General features: G+C 45.6%; 1 protein-coding gene across 2 annotated transcripts in view; it reads left to right on the top strand.

Annotated features, from left to right (window-relative positions):
- Window positions 1-22,258, top strand: part of CRIM1 (cysteine rich transmembrane BMP regulator 1) — a 188,606-nt gene extending 166,348 nt beyond the window's left edge. For both annotated transcript variants that reach the window (XM_042982178.1, XM_042982177.1), the window contains 4 exons: window positions 7,545-7,739; window positions 15,431-15,553; window positions 18,271-18,461; window positions 19,777-22,258. In XM_042982178.1, coding sequence (XP_042838112.1) covers window positions 7,545-7,739; window positions 15,431-15,553; window positions 18,271-18,461; window positions 19,777-19,953 — 686 coding nt within the window. In that variant the 3' untranslated portion in view covers window positions 19,954-22,258. The remainder of the gene's footprint in view (window positions 1-7,544; window positions 7,740-15,430; window positions 15,554-18,270; window positions 18,462-19,776) is intronic.
- The last annotated feature ends 259 nt before the right edge of the window (window positions 22,259-22,517 follow it).

Raw genomic sequence — 22,517 nt, 5'->3', positions numbered from 1 at the left:
AGCCTCCGTGCGTCGCTTAGTGACCTGTGAATTATTTGCTCAGATTCCTTCAGCGTTGTGGTTTGTTTCCTCTTTACGTAAACAAAAGTAAAGCTGGTTTCTCGAACAGGAGACACACACAATCGATCTCTTCTCCAAAGGGAGAGTTCATGCCCAGCATGTGCCCACCTTTGGGATACGGAAATGAAGGGGATATCACAAGCCGGGGATTTGGGTATTTTACCAGCTAAAAGAAGATAAAATATAATAGTAGCATTCTATTCCTCTGCGGCAGTTAGAGAAAGGTTGCTGCAGTGCCACGTTAAATATATAAGCTAAAATGTTTGAAAGTACTTCCCGGGCACTTCCTCAGGTCAGCTGCGTCCCTGGTGGTTCTTGACTGCCTCTTCCACTCCCTTGTCTGAATCCCCTGTTCGCCGTAGGGTGCCCTGTGGCTTCTCACACCTGCCGAAGTGATCACACTAACGCCCTCTGTAAGTCCCTGGGCGGCGAACTTAGGATACCAGATAGCAGTATAACATTGTTAGCATGGCCTGCAGTTGGCCTGTGGGTCTGGACCTGGGAACCTGGGAAGCTGATGAGATCCGCCAGATCCAGGAGCCTCTCATCAAGGGTGGAGACCTCATCTGCCTCGTGCACTGCTGCGTCTCCAGCGTGCCAGCGTGCCAGCATGCAGCACCGTGCTGTGCTCCGCAGTGTGGCAAAAGGACAAAGCACCCCTCTCCACTACTGCCGGGGATTACTTTGCAGTAGGACTTAATCCGAGAGTCAGAACTGCATTTAGTTTCTTGGCCTGGGATCCCAGAGCAAATTACTTTTCAGGACTCTAAACAGTACCCTGGAGATTGGAGAGAGCTGATGCTTTTGGTAAAGCCACCTGCTTTCCTCCCAGGAAGTGACTCCCACACTGACACTCTGCCTTTAGGACTGCCACACCCGCATTTAGAACCTCGAGTGTCTACACAGGAAAGTTGTCTCCTGGCAGCAGTTGAAGAGTCGAGTAGAGCGTAGTTTCAAGGGCATCTTACTTTTCAGGTCCGTCCACAGAGGCAAGTGGGGGAAACAACCAGGAGATGCTTCCTTTTCAGAGGCCAATGTATATCCCTCATCATGGTCAGGGTCAGAGTCAGAGCAAGGCCTGAGCTCCCATATCGGGGGCTTCTGAAACACTGAATGGACCTTTATAGGGGAAGCAAACAACACAGCTGTGCATTCTGGGGTTTCCCCACCTCTTAATTAGCTTTATGGTGTAATGGGAGGATAGCTCGAGAGCAAGAGCAAGTCCCAACTTTAACAGCCTGTTAAGACTTCTTATCTTTGAAAGAAGTGAGATGGCGAAGTTTAAACAGTGGGAGAAGTCAGCTTGAAAGGAGTTAACATTTCAAGGCCTTTGCTGCTTCTTCCTCCCCTTTTGTAGGAACCAGAATCAGGGAAACTGGAAAGAAAAACAAAAATGCAGAGTTCTCCAAACTGCCCCCACGGAAAGACATGGCATACTTTTATCGTAGTCGTCCGTGATGCAATATAATGTTGCTTATACTTGAGTCCAAAAGAGACAAGACCCGTGTCTGTGCGCTGAGTCACACGACCCCACAGAAGGAGCCGCCGTGCACGAGTTCTCCGGGTGCCTGACGCGGCGTTGGTGAGGACTCCAGCACCAGGTCTCCTTCCTACAGTAGAGACTTTGTTTCTGAAGGAGGCCCAAAGTCCTTCCAAGCCTGGTCTCGCGGATGAGAGAGGCCAGAGCCGAGGAAACAAAATACCAGAGCTGCTCTAAACCAAGGAGTGGCCATAAAATAGTAACTGTCTTCATTGCATGGGTCAAAACTTGGCTGTGGACGTCTCTGCCAAAGGAAAATTCCAGAGCTGTGTGAGGCAAGGGCAGTATTGCTGGGATACGTTTATAGCCCTCTGCAGTGACTGCTTAGAAGAGGAGCACATTTGTTTGGATATATAACTCCTGATGTGTTTGTCCTAAAAATAACCTGATTATATTAGTGTCATATCTCATGTTTTTCTTGGAACGTTCTCCTCTAATCCTCTTCTTCCGAGAGAGATGTTAAATAGAGATGTGCCTGAGAAAGGCCATGGGTCCTCAGTAGCCACTTCGTTATCTCTGTTCCTCCGTAGGGCTGTGCCAGATACGTGAGGCAGTCAGTTAAAAGGTAAATTACCTTTGAAGACAAAAACCTTAAGCCCCAACAAACGTAAGGGGTAGGAAAAGTGCCCATTTGCTAGGTAGTAAGTGATAACCACGTTCATGTGTCTGACACAAGGAGGTAGCCCTCCCTGAGGTTATCCTTCTGGGTACATGGTGGGCAGAAGGTGTGGGGACTATGCAGCCGCACCTACAATGTTCCCGTCCTGGCCTTGCCACCTCCTTGTCATGTGTCTTGGGCAAATCATGTAACTTCCCCTTGCCTCACTTCTCTGAGAAATGGGGGTAATATCCTGTCCCCTTGGGCTGTGGAGATCAAAACGGAACTGGCTCATATAAATCAGCACAGTGGCCCATACATAGTGGGCATTCAGCAAATGGATTACTATTATTGGATATCAAAGAATAAAAATCATGTCATTGTCAGTGTAAACAAACCAGTGGGAGTGATAAATAGAGCAGTCAAATGGCATGGCCCACTCAATAGCCAAATACAAACTGTGTAGAGCACTTTTAGTTGAACGTTCCCGTGTCTCCATTTCTACATCCTTCTTCAGCCAAAGTGCTTAAAATGCTTTTGTATGTACTTCCAACTAGACTGTGCTCTTTCCCCTAAAAGACTATGGCGACCTTATGAGTTAGAACCTCAAATTACATAGAACGGCCACCACGTCTTCCTGTAAACCGACTCGTTTCTAAAACTCTCTGACCGTTCTCAGGTTCACCCAAATGTGCCGTGGAAGGAGGTGTTACAACCAGTAACCCGGAAAAGAAAGGGCCTGTAAGAAACAGGAGGCTCCAGAATCCGTCAGCCAGCACAAATGACTCCATGCTCTCAGGCCTCTGTTTAGATCTTTGCCTTTCAGGTGACATGTAGTCAAAAGCAGAAATATTTGCATAAAGCCTCATTAACCAAACTCTAGCTGATTAATCTGGGCCACGTAGCAGCCACCCTGGAAACGATTAATCAGGGCTCTCCTAAACCAAGAATCCTGCATTTATTTCACCCGAAAATTCAGTAGAGTCTTAAAGGTGACTTCGTTTTAAAATGTGTTTGAAGAAACAGACTTACGAAATGTATCGATTTTGTGGTTCAAACTGGTCAGATGTGGAGATACCGTAGAAAACCACTCCTTGAAAGCGGTGGAGGGCAAGTGTCTCCCCGTTCCTGTCTCTGAAATGGGTCTCTAATCGTGGCTTGAAGTGCCTGTCCTCAAGCTTGCCACTCCTGGCAAGATGCACGCACAGCTAACCGTGGCTTACCCCGAGGCAGCACGTTGGAACCAGCATGGCCTTTCCCTGAAGGCATTGTCTTCTTTCCAGAGAGGACCAGGCACATTGGAGACCACATGAAGAAGGTTCTGTGTGTTCCTGGAATAGAAGGAAAGGATCCAGCCATTAAGTAGACCTCGTTGTAAAGAACTTGAGCCTTGTAGTCAGAAGGAGTCAGGGTGTATGTGGGCTCCACCACTTACTGGTTTGGTTACATCAGGTTCCTTCCGCCCTCTGTATCTGCGTTTCCCCAAGAGTGGACTAGACTGCCCTACCTCTCGGGGTTTCCGCGAGCCCAGATGGCGTGAAGCCCTTCAGCACCATGGATGCTCGGCAGGTGCTCTTGGGTCCTTCAGTATTTGGCTTCTGGATCCTTCTTTCAAAACCATCTGGTGTTTCTCTTATCTCTGCCATCTGCCTCTTCTGACCTTCAGTCGTTAAGAAGGTCAGCTCTGAGAGTGCTGGTCGCTCGGTTCTTAGATCTTGTGGCCTCACTGAGCGTTTGGACTTCTGCGCAGACTTTGAGGTCCCTCAGTCCTGCGGCCAAGTCCCTTTCAGGGTCTTTTTTGAGGCACTGGGCCCCTTTTAACTCCCTGCCACCCCCAAGGAGAGACTCCCTTCTTTGAGGCGGGGCTACCAGTTACCAGTCGACTGGCATCTATCTCTCCGTCCTACCCACCACCCCCCCCCCAGGTTTTTTCCCAGTTTTATTGAGAAATAATTGACGTAGATCACTGTGTAAGTTTAAGGCATACAGCATGATGGCTTGAGTTACGTATATTGCGAAATGATTACCACTACAGATTTAGTTAACATCTCATGGATGCAGTTAAAAAAATTTTTTTCTCCTCATGATGAGAACTCTTAGAATTTATTTCTTAACAACTTTGCCGTCTCCCACACAGCAGTCTAGTTAGCTGTAGTCATCGTGTCGTCCGTCACAACCCTGGCACATAGTCATCTTGTAACAGGAAGTTTGTATCTTTTGACCACTTTCTCCACTTCTCCCTGCCCCCACCCCCCACCTCTGGTAACCACAAATCTAATCTCTTTTTCTGTAAATTTGGTGTTTAATTTGTTTGTTTAGATTCCACAGTTCAGTGAGTTCATGTAGTGTTTGTCTATTTCACTTAGCATAAGACCTTCAGGGTCCATCCATGTTGTCACAAGTGGCAGGATTTTTTTTCACTTTTTATGGCTGCATAATATTCCTGTGTGTGTGTGTATAAAACACAACTTCTTTGTCCATTCATCCATCGATGAATGGGTTGTTTCCATGTCTTAGCTATTGTAAATAATGCTGCCATGAACATGGCACCCCCAGTTTTTTAGACCTACCAAGATAGCTTACTTTTAAAAAAATTATTTTAACGTTTATTTATTTTTGAGAGAGAGAGAGAGCATGAGCAGGGGAGGGGCAGAGAGAGAGGGAGACACAGAATCCGAAGCAGGCTCACAGCTCCAAGCTGTTTGTATCAAAAGATACAAACTTCTCTACCGTCCTCCGGGTCAGGGTCATTGTGGTCATGCCTTCTTTCCCACACATGAGAAAAGTGTGTAGAATCAGTGAGTGAATGTCTTTATAATGTTTACTATGTAATGTTTTTTAACGTCAATGTAATTTTTATTTTGTTATTTTTTAAATGTTTATTTTTTGAGAGAGAGAAAGAGAGATAGCATGAGCCAGGGAGGGCAGAAAGAAAGGGGGACAGAAAGTGCCCTCCGAGCTGTCAGCACAGAGCCCAATGCAGGGATCGAACTCACGAACCACGAGATCATGACCTGAGCCAAAGTCAGATGCTTAGCCAACTAAGCCACCCAGGCGTCCCCAATGTAATTTTTTAACAGACCATTTTAGCTTTGTAGCATTAATTAATTAAATATCTTAAAAAGTGACTTTGCTTAGATCTTGAGAAAATAACAAACCTGTGCTTGGCTTTGACTCGAATCTCTTTTTTACAGAGTCCTTCCTGAGTTCATTCCCTCCTTTTCTCTGAGAGGAACTGGCAAAGATGCCTTTAGGTGGTAAAGCACAGAGAATGTGCTAGATGAGGTGGGCAAGGAGCTTGACCTTCTCTTTCCGAAGCTCCTAGCACAGTAATGCATTATTCACATTTTATGCACTGCTACTAGTCCATCCGATGAGCTGTTACAAGGTCTGTGTAAAATAGAATCAGCAGTATTGCTTCATGAAGAGATGCTTCCTTTCATAAAGAGTTCTCTGCATAATAGACTCTAGATTTGATGGCAAATCTAATGTCCTCAATGAAAAGTTGGCTGGAGGTCAGAATATAACTCGAATCAGATTCATTAAATGATTCCACTCAGCCATTTGACATGTGCATTTGAGATGTCTTAATAAAGTCGCCTCCCCTAAGGATTCCAGACTAGCAAAAACTTCTGTCGTGGGTTTGGTTTGAAAGCCTCCAGACAAGGTTTTAAGCTTAACAGTCAGCACACCAGAAAACTTTCTATGGAACGTTCACAAATACAATGAAATACATTTTATTAGACAGTGAGAAAACATTTCTGTTTACAACTAAGCTTCCCGTGATTCCTCCGTGTCCCTTGTTGAGCCTTAGGCAGAAATAGAGAAGCTGTGAACACATGTTGAGAAACGGAGATTGTGCATTCTGGCACCTGACACAGACTCCTTCCTGTGCTTTCTTATAAACCTCTGCCATGGCCTGAGATCTAGCTATGGACATACAACACGTCCTAGTCCGGGCAAGAAGAGAATGTGGACACCGATTGTGTGAGCCTCCTCCGGAGAAGCCCGACAGGAAGCCTTGTGCTGGGTCTACACAGAGAGCAGCTAGAAGCTGCCTTGGGAGTTGCTCAAGGAATATGGCTGCTGTTGCCTACACATTTCTCATCGCTCCCTCGGGCATTCTGGGTTCCATCCTCTGTGTCGGGGCCTCTGTTGGAGCTTCCCAGATGTCTTCCAGGAAGGACCCCGAGCCCCTGACATCACTGCTTTCCTACCAGATTCCTTTATAGTTTTTCAGTTATCAGTGACCAGTGGTAAGTGGAGGCACCTTTAGAATCTGAGCATAAAATCTCCCCAGCTTAGTAGGAGTCACCCAGTTATTGGCCTGTCCAGTGACAAGGAAGTGCTGTCCCCCCTCCCCCCCGTCCCCATTGACCTGCCCTGTCTCTGCTGGTCACTGGGACCTCACTCTGAGCCACCGTTCTTGAGCTCTCGGGGGACAGACTGGCTTTGAAATGTGCCCACTTGTAAATGAGTTCAGGTGAACCAGGAGGAGGCGATGAGTCCCAAGAGAAAGGGACTTTCTAGGAAAAAGTCAGGGGAGGAAGGAAATGAGGATGGCAGGGGAGACTGGAGGAAAGAGAAGAACAGCTGTAAATTCTTACACGTAAAATAACTCCTAAAAATACATGATTATCAAAAACCATAGTTTGCTGGAAAAAAATGGATTGAAATGAAATGAGGTGGGTTTGAAAGCAGGAATGCCTTTGTTGATGACAGGGAACCCCCCCCCCCCAGCATCACCGAAGAATGAGGGAAGTGGTTCTGTCAGCACGGATGCCTGCCCAGGAGAGCCGTGGGTTCCCCGGGACGCACCGCCATCCTTCCTGACCCCTCCCCTGCGTCACTTACAGCAGGATGAAGTGAAATTAGGAGTTTCGTGAATGGCTGTATAAATGTATTCAGCTGGACTTTATCTCTTCCCACATAAAACCTCTGAATGCATCCCTACCTATTTGTGTCTGAATTTGGTTTTTTGTCTTCATGTAGTACGTTCAGTAGCCACCCAATGTGCTTAAATCTGTATTTTCTTCAGTGACGATCCAGGGACACTTACCCAGCGGGTGTCATTCCTACCTGGCCGTAGCAGTGACTGCCCTGTGTTGGCCTCCGTGGCCCTTGGTCAGGTTCAGGCCACAAGACAAGTGCTCTGAAGCTTCTCCTGTGCCAAGGAAAATGGCAGCAGGGAACTGGGGAGGCGGAAGCTTCGCCACCTGCTGGAAAGTCACCGTGGGAAGGACGTGGTGACCGTACAGGGCTGTTGCCCTTTTACGTGTCCGGTGTCTTAAGATGCGGTGCTTTGTCACATCCGGCGACTCCACCCTGTGCTGTTCTTTTCGCTAGAGGACGCTATTCCGAAGAAGGCGGTGTGCCACTTCAGCGGGAAGGCCTACGCCGACGAGGAGCGCTGGGACATCGACAGCTGCACACACTGCTACTGCCTGCAGGGCCAGACCCTCTGCTCCACCGTCAGCTGCCCCCCGCTGCCCTGCGTGGAGCCCATCAACGTGGAAGGAAGTTGCTGCCCGATGTGTCCAGGTATCTGAGCCAGGGTTCCTGAGCCGTCACAGTGATTGCGGGGGGAAACGGGCCGCTGGTGCACGGGGCCCGGGCAGGCCGTGGGCCCGGCCCAGGTCTAACACCGCAAAGATGGGGCTGGGGGTGGGGGGAGGCCGGAGAGACTGCCATCAGGGTGAGGGCCTGATTTGGGTCCCATGCTAGACTCGCTCTGGTTCTTCTCATCTGCGTGCTCTAAGTGTTCATGGCGGCACGGCCTGACGGGCGGAACAGGCTCTTAGTGCCGCGTGCCCTGGCCGGGTCGCGCAGTGTTGGTGTGGCGTTGGACCGGCCTGGTGAAGAGGGCCCAGGGGACCCGCTAGGGGATCGCTTCACAGCCATTGCAACATGAATATATATCAGAACCGGAATGGAGGAGTTGTGGTTAAAGAATGCATTTCAGTCTGTGTTCGGTTCCCGAGTCCCAGCAGCACCCGTGCTGTCCCTGCGGCCTGCTCCCAAGCCATGTGCCCAACTTGGTGTCTTCCCGCGGAGGCCCCAGCTGGCTGCCTTGGCGACCCACGCCCACGCCTCTTCCCACACCCACCCTCCGTGTCAGCTCGGAAACCCACCTCCGAGTCTCAAGCCTCCATCCCCCACAGCTGCCCAGATCCTCCCCCAGGCTGCCTCCTACTTTCCACGTCTGTGTCTTGTGCCCTCGTCCTCTGTCCCTCATCCCAGAAATGCAGGGCCTGAGCCCCTGGCAGGACAGCCTCCGGGGAGCATTCCGGACCTCCAGCCCTAAACAGACCCCTCAGTCTATACCGCAGAGAACATGCACTCTGGGGAGGAGTCAGGATCCTTTCCACCTTCACCTTGACTCTCGTGTCTCCTTGCTGCGTTATGTCAGAGAACCTTGGCCGTGCAGTACGGTGAGCTGGGAGTCCTGCCAGCCGTGCTTCTGTACTGTGTGGTCGTGAGATGGGATGGTCGGCACCCAAACAGTTTCATTGTCTGTTTGGCTGTTCAGCAGCGGAGCCCCGATTGAGCACTTCTACAACTGTCCATTCATCCCACGTGATGGATGGGACGTCCCGCCAGGTCAGGAGGCTGAACCCTATTCAGAGCCTACCGTTGGGTACCCTTCCCAGCTTAGCCGCACGGGCCTTGTGTGAGGTGCACATGGGGAGTGAGAGGTTCCCTCTGCCGTCTTATCACCATCTGCACACGGGGGACATGAAGTCCTTGAGGGCCATGCAGAGAACAAGGGGAGCCGGGGGTTTCCCCCGCGAGGCAGTCTGTCTGCTCCACACCACCTGTGCCTCACGAGCTCCACATCCATCTCCCCAGTAACACGTTCCTGAGATCGAAATGGTGAGACTTGACCTTCTTCCTTCAACAGAGACTCACTCAGTGCCTGCCATGCACCTGCGCTGTTTCTAGGCCCTTGGGGCACAGCAGTGAATCAAAGCAAGCCCCACCCCCACCCCCAGTCCTCGGGAAGCTTACATTTTCGGCGGGAGGGACAGGCAGGAAACAAGTAAGCGATAAAGAGACCGCACCCAGGGTGAGGCTGAGGACTGTTGAGAAGAGCAAAGCCAGACAGGGGGCAAAGGGGAAGAAGGGACAGGCTGGGTTGTTTCACGCAGGATGATCTGTCACTTTGATAAGGTGACATTTATAATGAGATCCAGAAGAATTGACCCGGGGGGGGGGGGGGGGCATGGGAGGGGGGAGAAGGCAGAACGCTCTGGGTACAGGCAGGGCACAGCCCTGCGGTGGAAACACGCTGTGCATGTTCAAGGACAGCCAGGAGGCCTTGGTGGATGGGCCCAGTGAGCAGGAGGCTGAGGCGAGCACAGAGGCTGTCGTGAGCCGGAAGCTGCAATCTCCGCATCGTTGCGGGGCTTCGTTGGGCGGGGAAGAGGCTTCAGAGGGTCTTAAGCAAAGGAGGGAAGCTGGGTGACCTTCCCTTTCACAAGACGTCCCTGGTGCCAAGTTGAGGCGTAGACTGGGGGATGTGGAGAGGACGAGTGGAAGCAAAGACAGTCTGGAGGCTTTCCCAACAATGCAGGCCAGAGCCCAGGGGTGGCCTGGCCCCGGGGCAGTGGCTCTGGAGGCAGGAGAGGGGGTCGGGCTCGGATTCTTTGTGAGGGAGAATCGGTAGGATTTGAAGACAGTGCTTGTGAGAAGAGAGGAAGAGAAGCCGTGAGTGACTCTCATGTGTTTAGATGACAACACAAATTTGTAGCCACAGGGTAAAGGCAGTTTGGTTGGCGGCAGTTTTTCTTTGAAATCTTCACTGTTCGTCCAAGTGGAGAGAGTGAACAGTGAGCATGTAATCTGCAGTTCAGGAGAGACCGGAAATGGGTCTGTACATTTGAAAGTTGTCGGCTTAAAAAACCAAGGTGGTTTTTTGTTTTGTTTTGTTTTGTTTTCACTTTGTTTTAATATGAAACTTATTGTCAAATTGGTTTCCATACAACACCCAGTGCTCATCCCAACAGGTGCCCTCCTCAATGCCCATCACCCACTCTCCCTGCCCTCCCACCCCCCCCCACCCCCCCTCCAATCAACCCACAGTTTATTCTGTTTTTAAAAGTCTCTTTTTAAGCCTTGGGACTGGAGGAGATCCCCCAGGGAGTGGGCGTGATGGAGAAGAGGCGCCAGGACTGAGCCCAGAGACCCTCCAACTTTGGGAGACCGGGCAGGGCAAGGGGGACTGGCAAAGGAAACAGAGGAGGAGCCACAGCCACACGGGAGGAAACCAAGAGCCATGACCCAGAAGACAAATGGAGAAGGGGCAGGTGTGCCGTTAGGTCGAGTCAGAAGAGACAGGGAAACTAATCCTTGGGCGTTTAGCACGATCCTAATCATCTTGACCACAGCCATTTTGGTACAGCGGTGGAGGCTAAGTCTAATTAGAGGGGGGCTCGAAAGAGAAGGGGAGGGTGACTGGCAATACTGGTTATCAGCCCTGCTGCAGGGTCCACAAGTAAGACTCTGCTGTGAGGTAGAGTGGCCTTGCAGGACAGGTGGGCCCTGTCTATTGGAGGGAAGAGAGCAGTCTGACCAAAGACCCTGAGATGGAAAGGTCAAGGCCCAGTGTCCCCAGAATAGAGAGTTCTAGTAGCAGGAGGTAAGGACAAAAAAGATAGCTTTGGCCCGGATATTCAGGGCCTCGCTTGTCAAATTTAGAGTGTAGATACCATCCTTTGTAGGGAATGGGAGCCTCATTTTTGAGCAGGTGAATGACATGGTCACATAGGTGCTTTGGGAGGATTAACAGGGTGGGGTGCAGGAGGGACTAAAACGAGGGGAGACCAGAGGCCAGGACAGCTGTAACTCACATTGCAGACGTCCCAGGTGGTGACAGCAAGGCCCCAAATCCAGGTGATGGTGGTAGGAACAGAGTAAAAAGAGGTACTCTCCTTGGCTTGTGAGTTTAAGAAAGGAGAGAGTGCATATATTGCCAATAACATCCTTGTTCATTATGAAAGATTTCTCCAGTGACTTCTCAGGATTTACCGTTGGATGGAAATTTAATTTCTGTAACTCTTCTTTCTGCGTCTGATGTATTATTGATGAATCATTTCTCCGTCTTCTAAGCAAACGGCAATCAGCCGAGCTTTGCCACTTTACATTTGATTAAGGCTGGATTCCTGTCCCGTTCGCTCATTGGCTCACTGCGTGATCTTGGTCAGGAATCCTCACTAAAGTTCCAGGCTTCCATTTATCATCCAGATAACTCCTGATACCATGCTTTGCCCTCTGCCCATACCGACTCCCATTCTGGATAGCCTCACCCTTTACAAAGCATGGTCCCCCTCTGCCATCTTATGAGTACAAAACCCGTGGGCTGGGTAGCTGCTTAGTACTTGTCCCATTTTACAGAAGAAACTGAGGCTCAGGAAACTTAAGTGAATTATCCACAGTCCTGCAGCTAGTTGGCTGACCTGGGAGGTCTGATCCCAATTGACTTGTAGATTCCATCTCCCAAAAAAAAAAAAAAAAAAAAAAAAAAAAAAAAATGGTGCATCAGCTTGTGAGCCTCTGGCATCCTGTCCCCATACTCCAGAAAAGGACATTTTATGGAACCGTGGGTCTTACAACTGGCCAGGTGCCTCTGAAAGTAAAATATATCCACGGTAAGTGGTCTTGGGTTCCTCTGAAGTTCGGATCAGATGTGACCACGGGAGTAATTCTTAACTGTGACCACGTGCCCGTGATCCACGTGGCCTAGCCTGATGTAGTTCTGTGTCTGCAGTGCCAGCAGCTGTCAAGGGCTCTGCTAGTAAATGCCAGAAGGGCTGTACGTGAGAATTGGGGTCAGTCACAGGTCTTGGCCATGGAAGGCCTGGGTCTAGGCATGGAAATGCAGTAATTCCCACACTTCTTTTTGTTTGTCCAAGTAGGTTTTTGCTGAAAGATTTATCCTTTTTGGCAAAACTGCTCAGAGACTGCTTCCCTTGTAAGTTCACGTTAAAGGGAAATGACCCTCTCCCCGTGGACATGAGGGCTCTGAACTAGAGCGCTGAGTATTTGGTGACGATGGAAGGAGGTGTAGGTAGATTTTCATCCGAGCCGTACTGAGTTTCAGGGAGCAAACCCATACCGAGGGCGGGCTGTGAGCTGCCCAGCAGTGAGAAACACCCATCGTCCTGAGACGCCCATGAGGACAGGACTGGTCTTGCTCATGGCTGTCTCCCAGAACTTTGACCACTGAAGTGCTCAGGAAGTATTTGTGGACAGTGGTAATAGAATTAATTACTCTGTAAGACATTCTCCCTCATCCAGGGCATACCCTTCTCCCTTTCCCGCTGATGCCAAGTAGAGCCTTTCGAAGCATCTGTGGGAGGACGGTTTGAACTGTCTGTTGGTGGTGGGGGTTTCACTTGAAATCTACGCATATGCAGCTAGAAGGCACAAGGATTTCAAAACTGTTTCCTGGTGCTCTCCCCCAGAAAACCCGGACGTGAAACTGAACCGATCCCCTCTCTGGGGACCTTTGGGGGGGGGGGGGCGGATTGGCTACTTAGCCGCTGACATTCCCAGGTTTGGGGGAATAGAGCCTACAGTGGCCTTCTCTACTGAGGTCTCAGGTGCCAGCGATAGAGTGGCCCCTGCATGATGGGAAGGTTCAGTGCTGTGTGCTAGACCCACAGGGGAGGCCCTCAGACATGCTGTGGCAAAGAAAGATGTCACATAAGTGTCAAGGTCACTTTTCTTTCCAAACTCCTCCAGGAAATTGATATCACACAATCAGGGTTTGTCAGGGGGCGAATGAGACCCCATGTCCGACACACCCGTCCCAGAATCACCCACTGCGGACCTGCCAAATCAGGACCCCTGAGATGCAGCACATTTTATAAGCTCTTCAGGTGATTCAGATAGGACAGAAAAGTTTGAGTCATTGGTTGTACTCAGGCCCCTGCTTCTGTAAATAGTATTTTCAGTAAATTCTCCTTTTAATTCAATAGTATTTTCAGTAAATTCTCTTTTTAATTCAAGAGTTTTCAGGTATTCACGTGTCTAGCTCTGGTCATGTCTGAGGTACCAGTCCCCGTGCACTCGAAAATCCCCCTACAACTTTGGACTCCCCAAAAACCTAACTACTAATAGCCTGCTGTCAACCAGAAGCCTTATGGATAACATAAACAGTCAATTAACACGTATTTGTATTTTATACATATTACATGCTATATTCTTACAACAGAAGAAGCTAGAAAAAAGAGAATATTAAGAAAACCATAAGGAAAATACAGTTACAGCACTGTATTGATAAAAATCCATGTATAAGTAGACCTGCACAGTTCAAACCCCTGTTGTTCAAGGGTCGCCTGTATTTAAGTAAGAAAGCACAAGACTGAGGGACAAAAAGCCAAAATAAGTTTATTCTTGGGGGGCACCAACCAGGAAGACCTGGGCCATGGCATCCCAGAACAGATTTGAATCCCAGCTCTGCCAGTTCCTGGATGCGTCATCTTGGGTAACTGACTTAACCTGACTTTACCTCCCTGCCGAGTACTCCGTTAATACACGGTGTTATGAGCAGAGCAAATACTCTCTTCCCTGTCACTTTTCTCCTCTCTATAATTCATCTTGAAAGCCAGGCTTTCTTCTTGAAAGCCAGGGGACTATGGGGTAGACACCAATCACTGTAAGCAGGGAGGATATTAGTTCTATTTTAACTTCTATACCTTGCATTTTATGTATTTTATGTTGGACTACATTAGGCTATTAGTGAATATTTAGTATGACCAATGTTGAGTAACCTTATAAAAATTGGTTAATAATACGGCAGGATCTGGCCAAAAGGAGATATATGGTTGATGCAGATTTTTGTGTTGCCTTTTGAGATTACGGGAATTACTTCTTTAGAGCATGTTCAAGAATTACTTCTTTAGAGCATGTTGAGACATCCTTACTGTTGCCTCATCTATTTAAAAGGTGTCTGGGTATATAGTCCAGTGTGTTTGTCTGATACATACTGACTTAGAGCTTTCAGCTGTCTATATATACAACCCAGGAAAGTTCAAAAGTATAGCATTTCCAGCAGTTATAAAGTGACATAGAAAACGTTTGATTGTACCTTTTATACGGAATTTTATTGAAATAAAGAATAGTAACTTAAAAAAAAAAAAATGTTGGGCTGGTTGTTAGCCAGATGAAGAAAGGATATATAAATATATTTGTAGTAGCCAAGAAAAACTTTCAACTATTTTCACGGGTCCCTTGTAGAATTTAGCTTTAAAACGAGAAAAAAAAGGGGCACCTGGGTGGCTCAGTCGATTAAGCGTCCGACTTTGGCTCAGGTCATGATCTCATGGTTCATGAGTTCAGGCCCCACGTTGGGCTCTGTGCTGACAGCTCAGAGCCTGGAGCCTGCTTTGGATTCTGTCTCCCTCTTTCTGCCCCTCCCCCACTTGTGTTTCCTCTCTGTCTCTCTCTCTCTCTCTCTCTCTCTCTCTCTCTCTCATTCTCTCATTCTCTCTAAAAATAAACAAAAAAGAAATATTAGAAAAGAAAAAGAAATTTGGGATAAAGAATATTCTTCTTCTTAGTTTTGTTTCATTTATAGTATCTTACTAATCCAAGTGCCCAAATGATCAAGTTAGATCATGGAAACATATTTACTGAAAATCATCTACCAATCCACATGGTTCCACTGGTGATAAAACAGACATGTGATGCTTAAGCCAGGCCAGACCTCAGGAGGTCTGCTTACGGTCTATTCCCATTTAGGGGAATTGACAAAGAAATAAGAGTGAAAGATGCTTTAACTTTTTCACTTCCTAGGACATATTTTATAGAAGTGATTCAACATTCATGGGTTAAAGAGAAGCAGCTTATTAAGGTATATAGTATTTAGCTGATGGAAAATAAAAGAAATCCTTCCATTTCAGCCAGTCCCTGTCAGTTTGCACAGAACTACAGGGCCAACACCATCTGACATGAAAAAGCAGAGCCTCTGACCCTGGTGGAGAAAACTCTCCCCCACTACTTTTACATGGGGGGGGTTGAGGGCGAATATGGTTATATGACACGCTTCCCACCCTTGCAAAGCCAGTGACTTTCTAGTAGCAATGATGCAGTTGCAGAAACCGGACCTTTCGTGCCCCGGGACAGTATTGTACCGAATTGAATGCACCATCCATTGGGATTGAAGAGACCAAAGTCAGCAGTAAGCAGCCCCTCCATCATCTCTTACGAGAAATATCCCTTTCTTTTAGAAATGTATGTGCCAGAACCAACCAATATACCCATTGAGAAAACAAACCATCGTGGAGAGATTGACCTGGAGGTTCCCTTGTGGCCCACACCCAGTGAAAATGACATTATCCATCTCCCCAGAGGTAAGTGCAAAGTTGACTGAGATCTCTGTAGACTTCACATATATGGTCTGCCTTTTTAAAATTTTTTTTTAATTTTTCATTTTTTTTTTAATTTTTCATTTTTTTTTTTAATTTTAACTTCGAGTTCCTTTTTAAATGGCAGGTAAGTAAGTTCAAATAACTACTCCAGGGGAGACCTGTTGGCTATAACCTATTTAAACCAGAATGATAAAAATAAGTCTGCAGGTAACTGGATAACATGCCTCCTTCTGGCCCCATGTGCTCAGAGACTTCATGATGATGGAAAGAAATATGTTCCTTGTCCTAATAGCTTGGTATCTGCAATTTCTAAGCCAGGACTCATATTTGTGCATATTTAAGTGGAATAATAATAAATTATTCAGTCCCTGTGGATTCTGGACTAAGCATTTATGCATTAGGTTACCCTCCGCTTCCAGGCTGTTTTCACTCCATGAGAGTTCAATTTATTACATGTGCTGATTTTTCCACTCATCGGGTATATTCCATGTTTTTTGTTTCGTTTTGTTTTTCCCCTAGCTCTGTCCTTCCAGTTGTGTATAATAGACCTGTTATTCCCTCTCTCAGTAGTTAAGAGATAAAGCCAGGCAGAGTTCCTGTCAGTATTGCCTTCTCTATAAAAGTAGATGTCTTGATTAAGAGTATAAACCTGTGCTTAGCCATGACTCAGGACTGTCTCCCGTCTACTCCAAGGACATTCTCAAAATCACTGCTATACAATTTTTATATTATTTCTTTTGGGGGAAGCAATATTCATTGCTTGAGAGATTAATGGTCTGTTGTTACCCTAGATATTCTGAGTGTTATGCTTATTTAGATCAAGCCGGTTGACCAGAGAGCCAAATTCCTGGCTCCAGTGTTTTGGCTCCTTGTGTAATTGCTGTGACTGAATTGTGCTTTATCATTACATTTGCATTCGATCAATAAATACTGGTGCCTACTCTGTGCCACACACTGTTCTAGACGGTGGACTTTGGCCATAACGACAGCCTTACTTGCTGTAGTATATTGAAGACCTATGCATTACACAGTATCTCTGTTACAAAGTACCTGAGGAGAAATTTCCTGTGTCAATAGCAGGAAAATTTACACTTCTCCTAAGCAATTGATTATTTTTAATCTTGAAGACATTGTGAATCTTCTTGATGATACCTGTTTCCATTTTTGCTTTGGCTGCTAAGAAGCCCAAAGCTAAACTTTGTGGCCTGATTTTTGCATCAAAACGGAACTTAAGGACTGAATTTTATAAACAGATCTCAACTGAAGCTTTATTTTCCTTTCATTAAGATTTTCCTTAATTAACTTTTCAATTTCCTTGTATGACATATATTCCTAAAACCATCTGCCATATCATTTGGAATATGGTAAGGCAAAAATCCATTCCTTCATTCATTAAAACCTGAATTCATCAGTAAGATGTTATTTTTACCTTTGGCATTTTTGTTGATGCTGATAAATGTAGGATTTTTTCCACCTTCCTATAAAGTATTATGTACACTGGATAGAATGACTAGGAAGGTTCTCTTCTTCCCACACACAAAAGCAGCAGCATATTAACAAAAATCTGATCTTTTAAACCATAGACTGTCTTAATATCACAGAACTGTGCTGCTATGAGACGGGTTTCCAGAATCATTTAAGAGCAACTCCTTTTGAATGTGTAACCCCTGCATCTTTCACTAGCCTGGTCTTTGATGCATTTGGACAGGCCGACCACAGTGGTTTATTTGTTTTTTTTGTTTTTTTTTAACGTTTATTTATTTTTGAGACAGAGACAGAGCATGAACAGGGGAGGTCAGAGAGAGAGGGAGAAACAGAATCCGAAACAGGCTCCAGGCTCTAAGCTGTCAACACAGAGCCTGGCTCGAACTCACGAACCGCGAGATCGTGACCTGAGCTGAAGTCGGACGCTTAACCGACTGAGCCACCCAGGCGCCCCCACAGTGGTTTATTTGAAAGAAAATAAAAGTAAAGAAACTTCCAAGGAGTTCTCCTGATTGGTATATAGTTACTAACCTTGTTATCTCTGCAATATTCATGGCAAGCATGATGATTTAAAGGAATAGAAAGACCTTCATTCAAACGAACAAAGTTAAATGTCTCCTATACAGTATATTAAAACTAAGGCAGGAAAATGATCTAGTAGGCCTAGTGAGTTTTCAACAAGTTTATGACGAGGGAGGCATTTTTGCTTAGAGCTCAGTAAACCAAAAGACCAAACTCTTGCTTCTGGCTTTAGTTTTTACTATTCCACTAGCGATTAGTCTTAGCTGTTACTCTAGTAAGTCAAAAATACTTTGTCCTAGTCTCCTATTTGCTGGTAAACAGGGAGCTAAACTAATGTTTCTGCTTCAAAATCTTAGACCATACAGGTTAATCAAAATATTTTTAGTAATCTAGTTTTAATCACTTTTGTAAGGTCTACATAACAATTTTGTTTTCTTGGCTAGCTAGAACCAGCTTCCTCCTGCCCAGTTATTAACCTCTTCACCCTAATATTTCCTGTCTCACATCATCCCTGAGAGCTCTGCACTCTCATCAGAGCTCTTCGGATCGTTAGACTTGAGTCATGTTTTAGCCTGAAAGTACTGGGAAGCAATGAAACCCAAGTTGTTGATCTGTTTGCAGTGGAACTATTAGAATACTTAAAAATTCTGGTTTAGGTAATAAATGCTTGTAATTTTTTTTTCCCCTTCTAGACATGGGTCACCTTCAGGTAGATTACAGAGATAACAACAGGCCGCATCCAGGCGAAGATTCTTCACTGGACTCCATTGCTTCAGTTGTGGTTCCCATAGTAATTGGCCTCTCTATTATAATAGCATTCCTTTTCTTCAATCAGAAGAAACAGTGGATACCACTGCTTTGCTGGTATCGAACACCAACTAAGGTACTGTCCTGAAAAAGTCTGTCTTAAGTGACCGAACTGGGAAAGCTTGCATGCTCGCATTTGCTTAAATTGCTTGATGTCTTTTGTATTAGCCAGCGAAAGTTTTGCTTTGGTCTTCGTAGCCTCAAACACACAGTAAGCCGTAGCCATAGTACTTGCCTCGGGCTGGAGCAGTCACTGGATGAATTACCCATCAACCACTGGTGAATGGATCCTGACCTTCCACACATCCAATTTCCTGGATTTAAAGTGTTTTAAAAAAGAAATACTTCTAAGTTGATTCCTAAGTCGTTGTATTAGAAATTAAAATTTGAGTTTCTTCTCAGTGATCTATCCACTTAGAATTGGGAAAGAAGTCCTGGTGAGAGGGTGACAGGGGAACTAGAGTGTCATGAGTGCATACAGAACTCCAAAGGACAGGGAGACATGTCCAGGGCAAGCGCATAGGGAAAAGGTAGCAGAAGATCCTGAAGAGACTGTAACTACTGCTAACTAGAGCAGGCAGAGAGAGACACATTTCATATTGAGGGAGAAAGAATATTTATTGTCAAATTAGCCTATCTCAAAGACTGAGAAAATTCATTTTCATTAAAGGGAGAATAAGGACTCTTTCCAACCCTAAGTCTACTTTTTGCATTTAGTTTTTTTTCCAAAGAAAAGAAAAAAAAAATTCCTACATCCTTACGAATTGAAAACAGCTTGAATAATTATTTTAATCCAGTTGATCATCTAGAGAACTCGTCCATGTGAAATTCCCATCAGATGCTTCTGCCCCTTTCTTTCAACATGTACATGTTGGGCGCAGGCTTTGCTGGGCACACGCGGGGTCAGGATACGGTCCCCAATGTACAAAGCTGGGAAGAGAGACTAGCTCATGACGTGCGTAGAGTGGCTGGATGCAGAATGGGGCTGGCCCAGCCTGTGATGATGCTTTTACCCAGCAAGTGATTTAAAATCGTGTGTTTATCTTAAAATCTGCCTGGCCAGTGACGACGTCTTCAACCCTTTTAAGCATGAGTCTGCGCTTTACAGATTTGAAAATAGTTACGTCGCTTCACCAGACTCTCTTCTCAGTTCCTGTGACGCAAGCCTGACGTAATTTATTGACCATTTCACTTTTAAACACAGTTTGTCAGTATCCCTCACGAAACTACCATTGGTACTAGAACAGGACGTAAACCCCACAGCCAGCGGGCCCGTCAGTGTCCCGTGAAGCTGTTACCTCCCTTGAATCGGGTACGAAATTTGTTAATGGAAGATCTGTGAAATAGCTAATTCTTTGTGGGTTTTTTTTTCCCCTCCTCTCATCAACTAGCCTTCTTCCTTAAATAATCAGCTGGTGTCTGTGGACTGCAAGAAAGGAAGCAGAGTCCCAGCGGACAGTTCCCAGAGAATGCTAAGGATTGCCGAACCAGATGCAAGATTCAGCGGCTTCTACAGCATGCAGAAACAGAACCACCTCCAGGCAGATAATTTCTACCAGACAGTGTGAAGAAAGGCAATGCGGATGAGGTTTTGAAAGACAGACGACGACTAAATCTGCTTTGAAAAGTAAACTAGAATTCGTGCACTTGCTTAGTGGATCATTTTGGATTGTGACTTGACATACAGCGCTAAGAACTTACCGGGACGGGCTCTGTCTTCAGCAGTGTGCAGAACAAACATTCCCACTCTCCTCAAGATCACTGACCAAGTGTTTTCTTAGAACCAAAGTTTTTCAAGTTGCTAAGATGTATTTGCTTGTAATCTAGCTGTAGAGGTGTTTGGGGGCGGGGGACAGCGAGTTTGGTTGGGGAGATGGGTCGGGAGGGTGGTGTTGGGAAGGCGAATTGGTCAGCTTGGCTCGGGGAGAAACCCAGTGTAATAAAAGCAGCTGAGCGGCCCAGAGGATGCTTGCTCCGAAGTCTCGCTCCGAAGACTGCCACGGGTCGCGGCAAAGCCCAGGCCCGAATGAGCGGGAGACAAAGGCCTTGTGATCCAGCTGCCGTAGCCACCTTAGGACTGCCAGACAGCACACCAGAACCTTTTGATAGCCATCCCTGGTCTAAAGCCACGAGTTTCTTTTCTATACAGTCACAGCCACGGTAGGCGGGGAGGAGGCGAGAGAAATGTGTCGTGGCATTTCTCTGACGCGGGTTATTAAGGATAGATACAGTTAGACTTTTTGCTGCTTTTGTTTTCTTCCAAGCCAATCAGCCAGTTGCTAGCAGAGTCAGCGAGTGAACACGACGGAAGCGGTTTCTTGACGCGAGCACTGGAGCCCCTCACCACGGCGCGGCGGGAAGGAGGGTGAGGGCGAAGGCGCCAGGTCTTTCCAGCAGGGGCTGTACTTCACTGTCTGTTGTTGCTTTGTTCTGTTGTTGGTTGTTCATAGTTTTTGTTGAAGCTCTAGCTTAAGAAGAAACTTTTAAAAAGGACTGTTTGGGGATTTTTTTTTCCTTATTATTATACTGATTCTACAAAATAGAAACTACTTCATTTTAATTGTATATTATTCAAGCACCTTTGTTGAAGCTCAGAAAAAAAATATGCCTCCTTAAACTTTAGCAATTATAGGAATATTTATGTAACTATCTTATGCTTCAAAAAAAAAAAAAACGAAAGTATTTGTGTGCGTGTGTATATAATATATATGTGCATATATATTTATACACATACAATTTATGTTTTCCTGTTGAATGTATTTTTATGAGATTTTAACCAGAACAAAGACAAACAGGCATTCCATATCAATGCTTTTGATCACTTACAAATTTTTAATAACACAAAATTTTATTCTACCTGCAGTTTATCTGGGAAGAAAGATGTGTGTGTTGAGTGTGTGTGAGTGTGAGTGTGCACATGCCTTGTGCAGTCAGCATCACACCTGCGATGGAGAAGGTATCCTTTAATTAAAATCTTCTTCCTCATTTGGATCTGCTTTCTGTTGGTTTTCAATTTGCTCACTGGCCAGAAACATCGACGGCAGGTTATCTGCCTCACTAATCAGCTCCTGGATTTTTTTTTTTTTTTCTTCAAACAACTGTTTGAAACAACTACTGGAATATTGTCCATAATAAGCTGGAAGTCTGTTGTAGTTTGCCTCAAATATAACTGACTGTATCCTATAGTGTTAACTTTTCAAACAGCTCTCAGCACTTTTATACTAATTACCCATTTGTGCATTGATTTTTCTTTTTAAAATGCTTGTTGAGAAAGACACAGATACCCAGTATGCTTAATGTGAAAAGAAAATGTGTTCTGTTTTGTAAAGGAACTTTCAAGTATTGTTGTAAATACTTGGACAGAGGTTGCTGAACTTTAAAAAAAAATTAATTTATTATTATAATGACCTAATTTATTAATCTGAAGATTAACCATTTTTTTTTGTCTTAGAATATCAAAAGGAAAAGAAAAAGGTGTTCTAGCTGTTTGCATCAAAGGAAAAAAAAAAAAAGATTTATTATCAAGGGGCAATATTTTTATCTATTTCCAAAATAAATTTGTTAATGATACGATGTTACCAAAATAGATTTACATCAGCCTGATTAGTATAAAGTTTTAATCCATTCCTGGCATAAAAATCTCTATCAAAAAAAATTGTAAATGCTTGCTTTTTGTTTTTTCAATCATGGCCATATTATGAAAATACTAACAGGATATAGGACAAGGTGTAAATTTTTTTATTATTATTTTAAAGATATGATTTATCCTGAGTGCTGTATCTATTACTCTTTTACTTTGGTTCCTGTTGTGCTCTTGTAAAAGAAAAACAAATCTAATTTCCTGAAAAATAAAATAGATCTATGGCACTTGGAGTGCACTGTGGTTCTACAGTTTGTTTTTTCTTCAAAAACCAAAGCTGTGAGGGAATTATTTGCGACTTGATTCTTGGCAACAGATAAACACTCTGAATCTAAATCACCCAAAGGACAAATCGTCCTTTTGTGGTAAGGCGGTCAGTCGGCTGACTCTCCAGCGTCCCAAGCAGCCGCCGGCCTGCCCTCAGAGGGCAGCCTTGCCCTGGGAGTCTTTGTAAGAAATCCCACCTTGGGGTTTATGGCCCACGACACTTGC

This window comes from Panthera tigris, chromosome A3, assembly GCF_018350195.1.
Source record: "Panthera tigris isolate Pti1 chromosome A3, P.tigris_Pti1_mat1.1, whole genome shotgun sequence".
Classification (NCBI taxonomy): Eukaryota; Metazoa; Chordata; class Mammalia; order Carnivora; family Felidae; genus Panthera; species Panthera tigris.
Note: the sequence above shows the minus strand (reverse complement) of the source record. Positions and strands in the feature narration are given on the sequence as shown.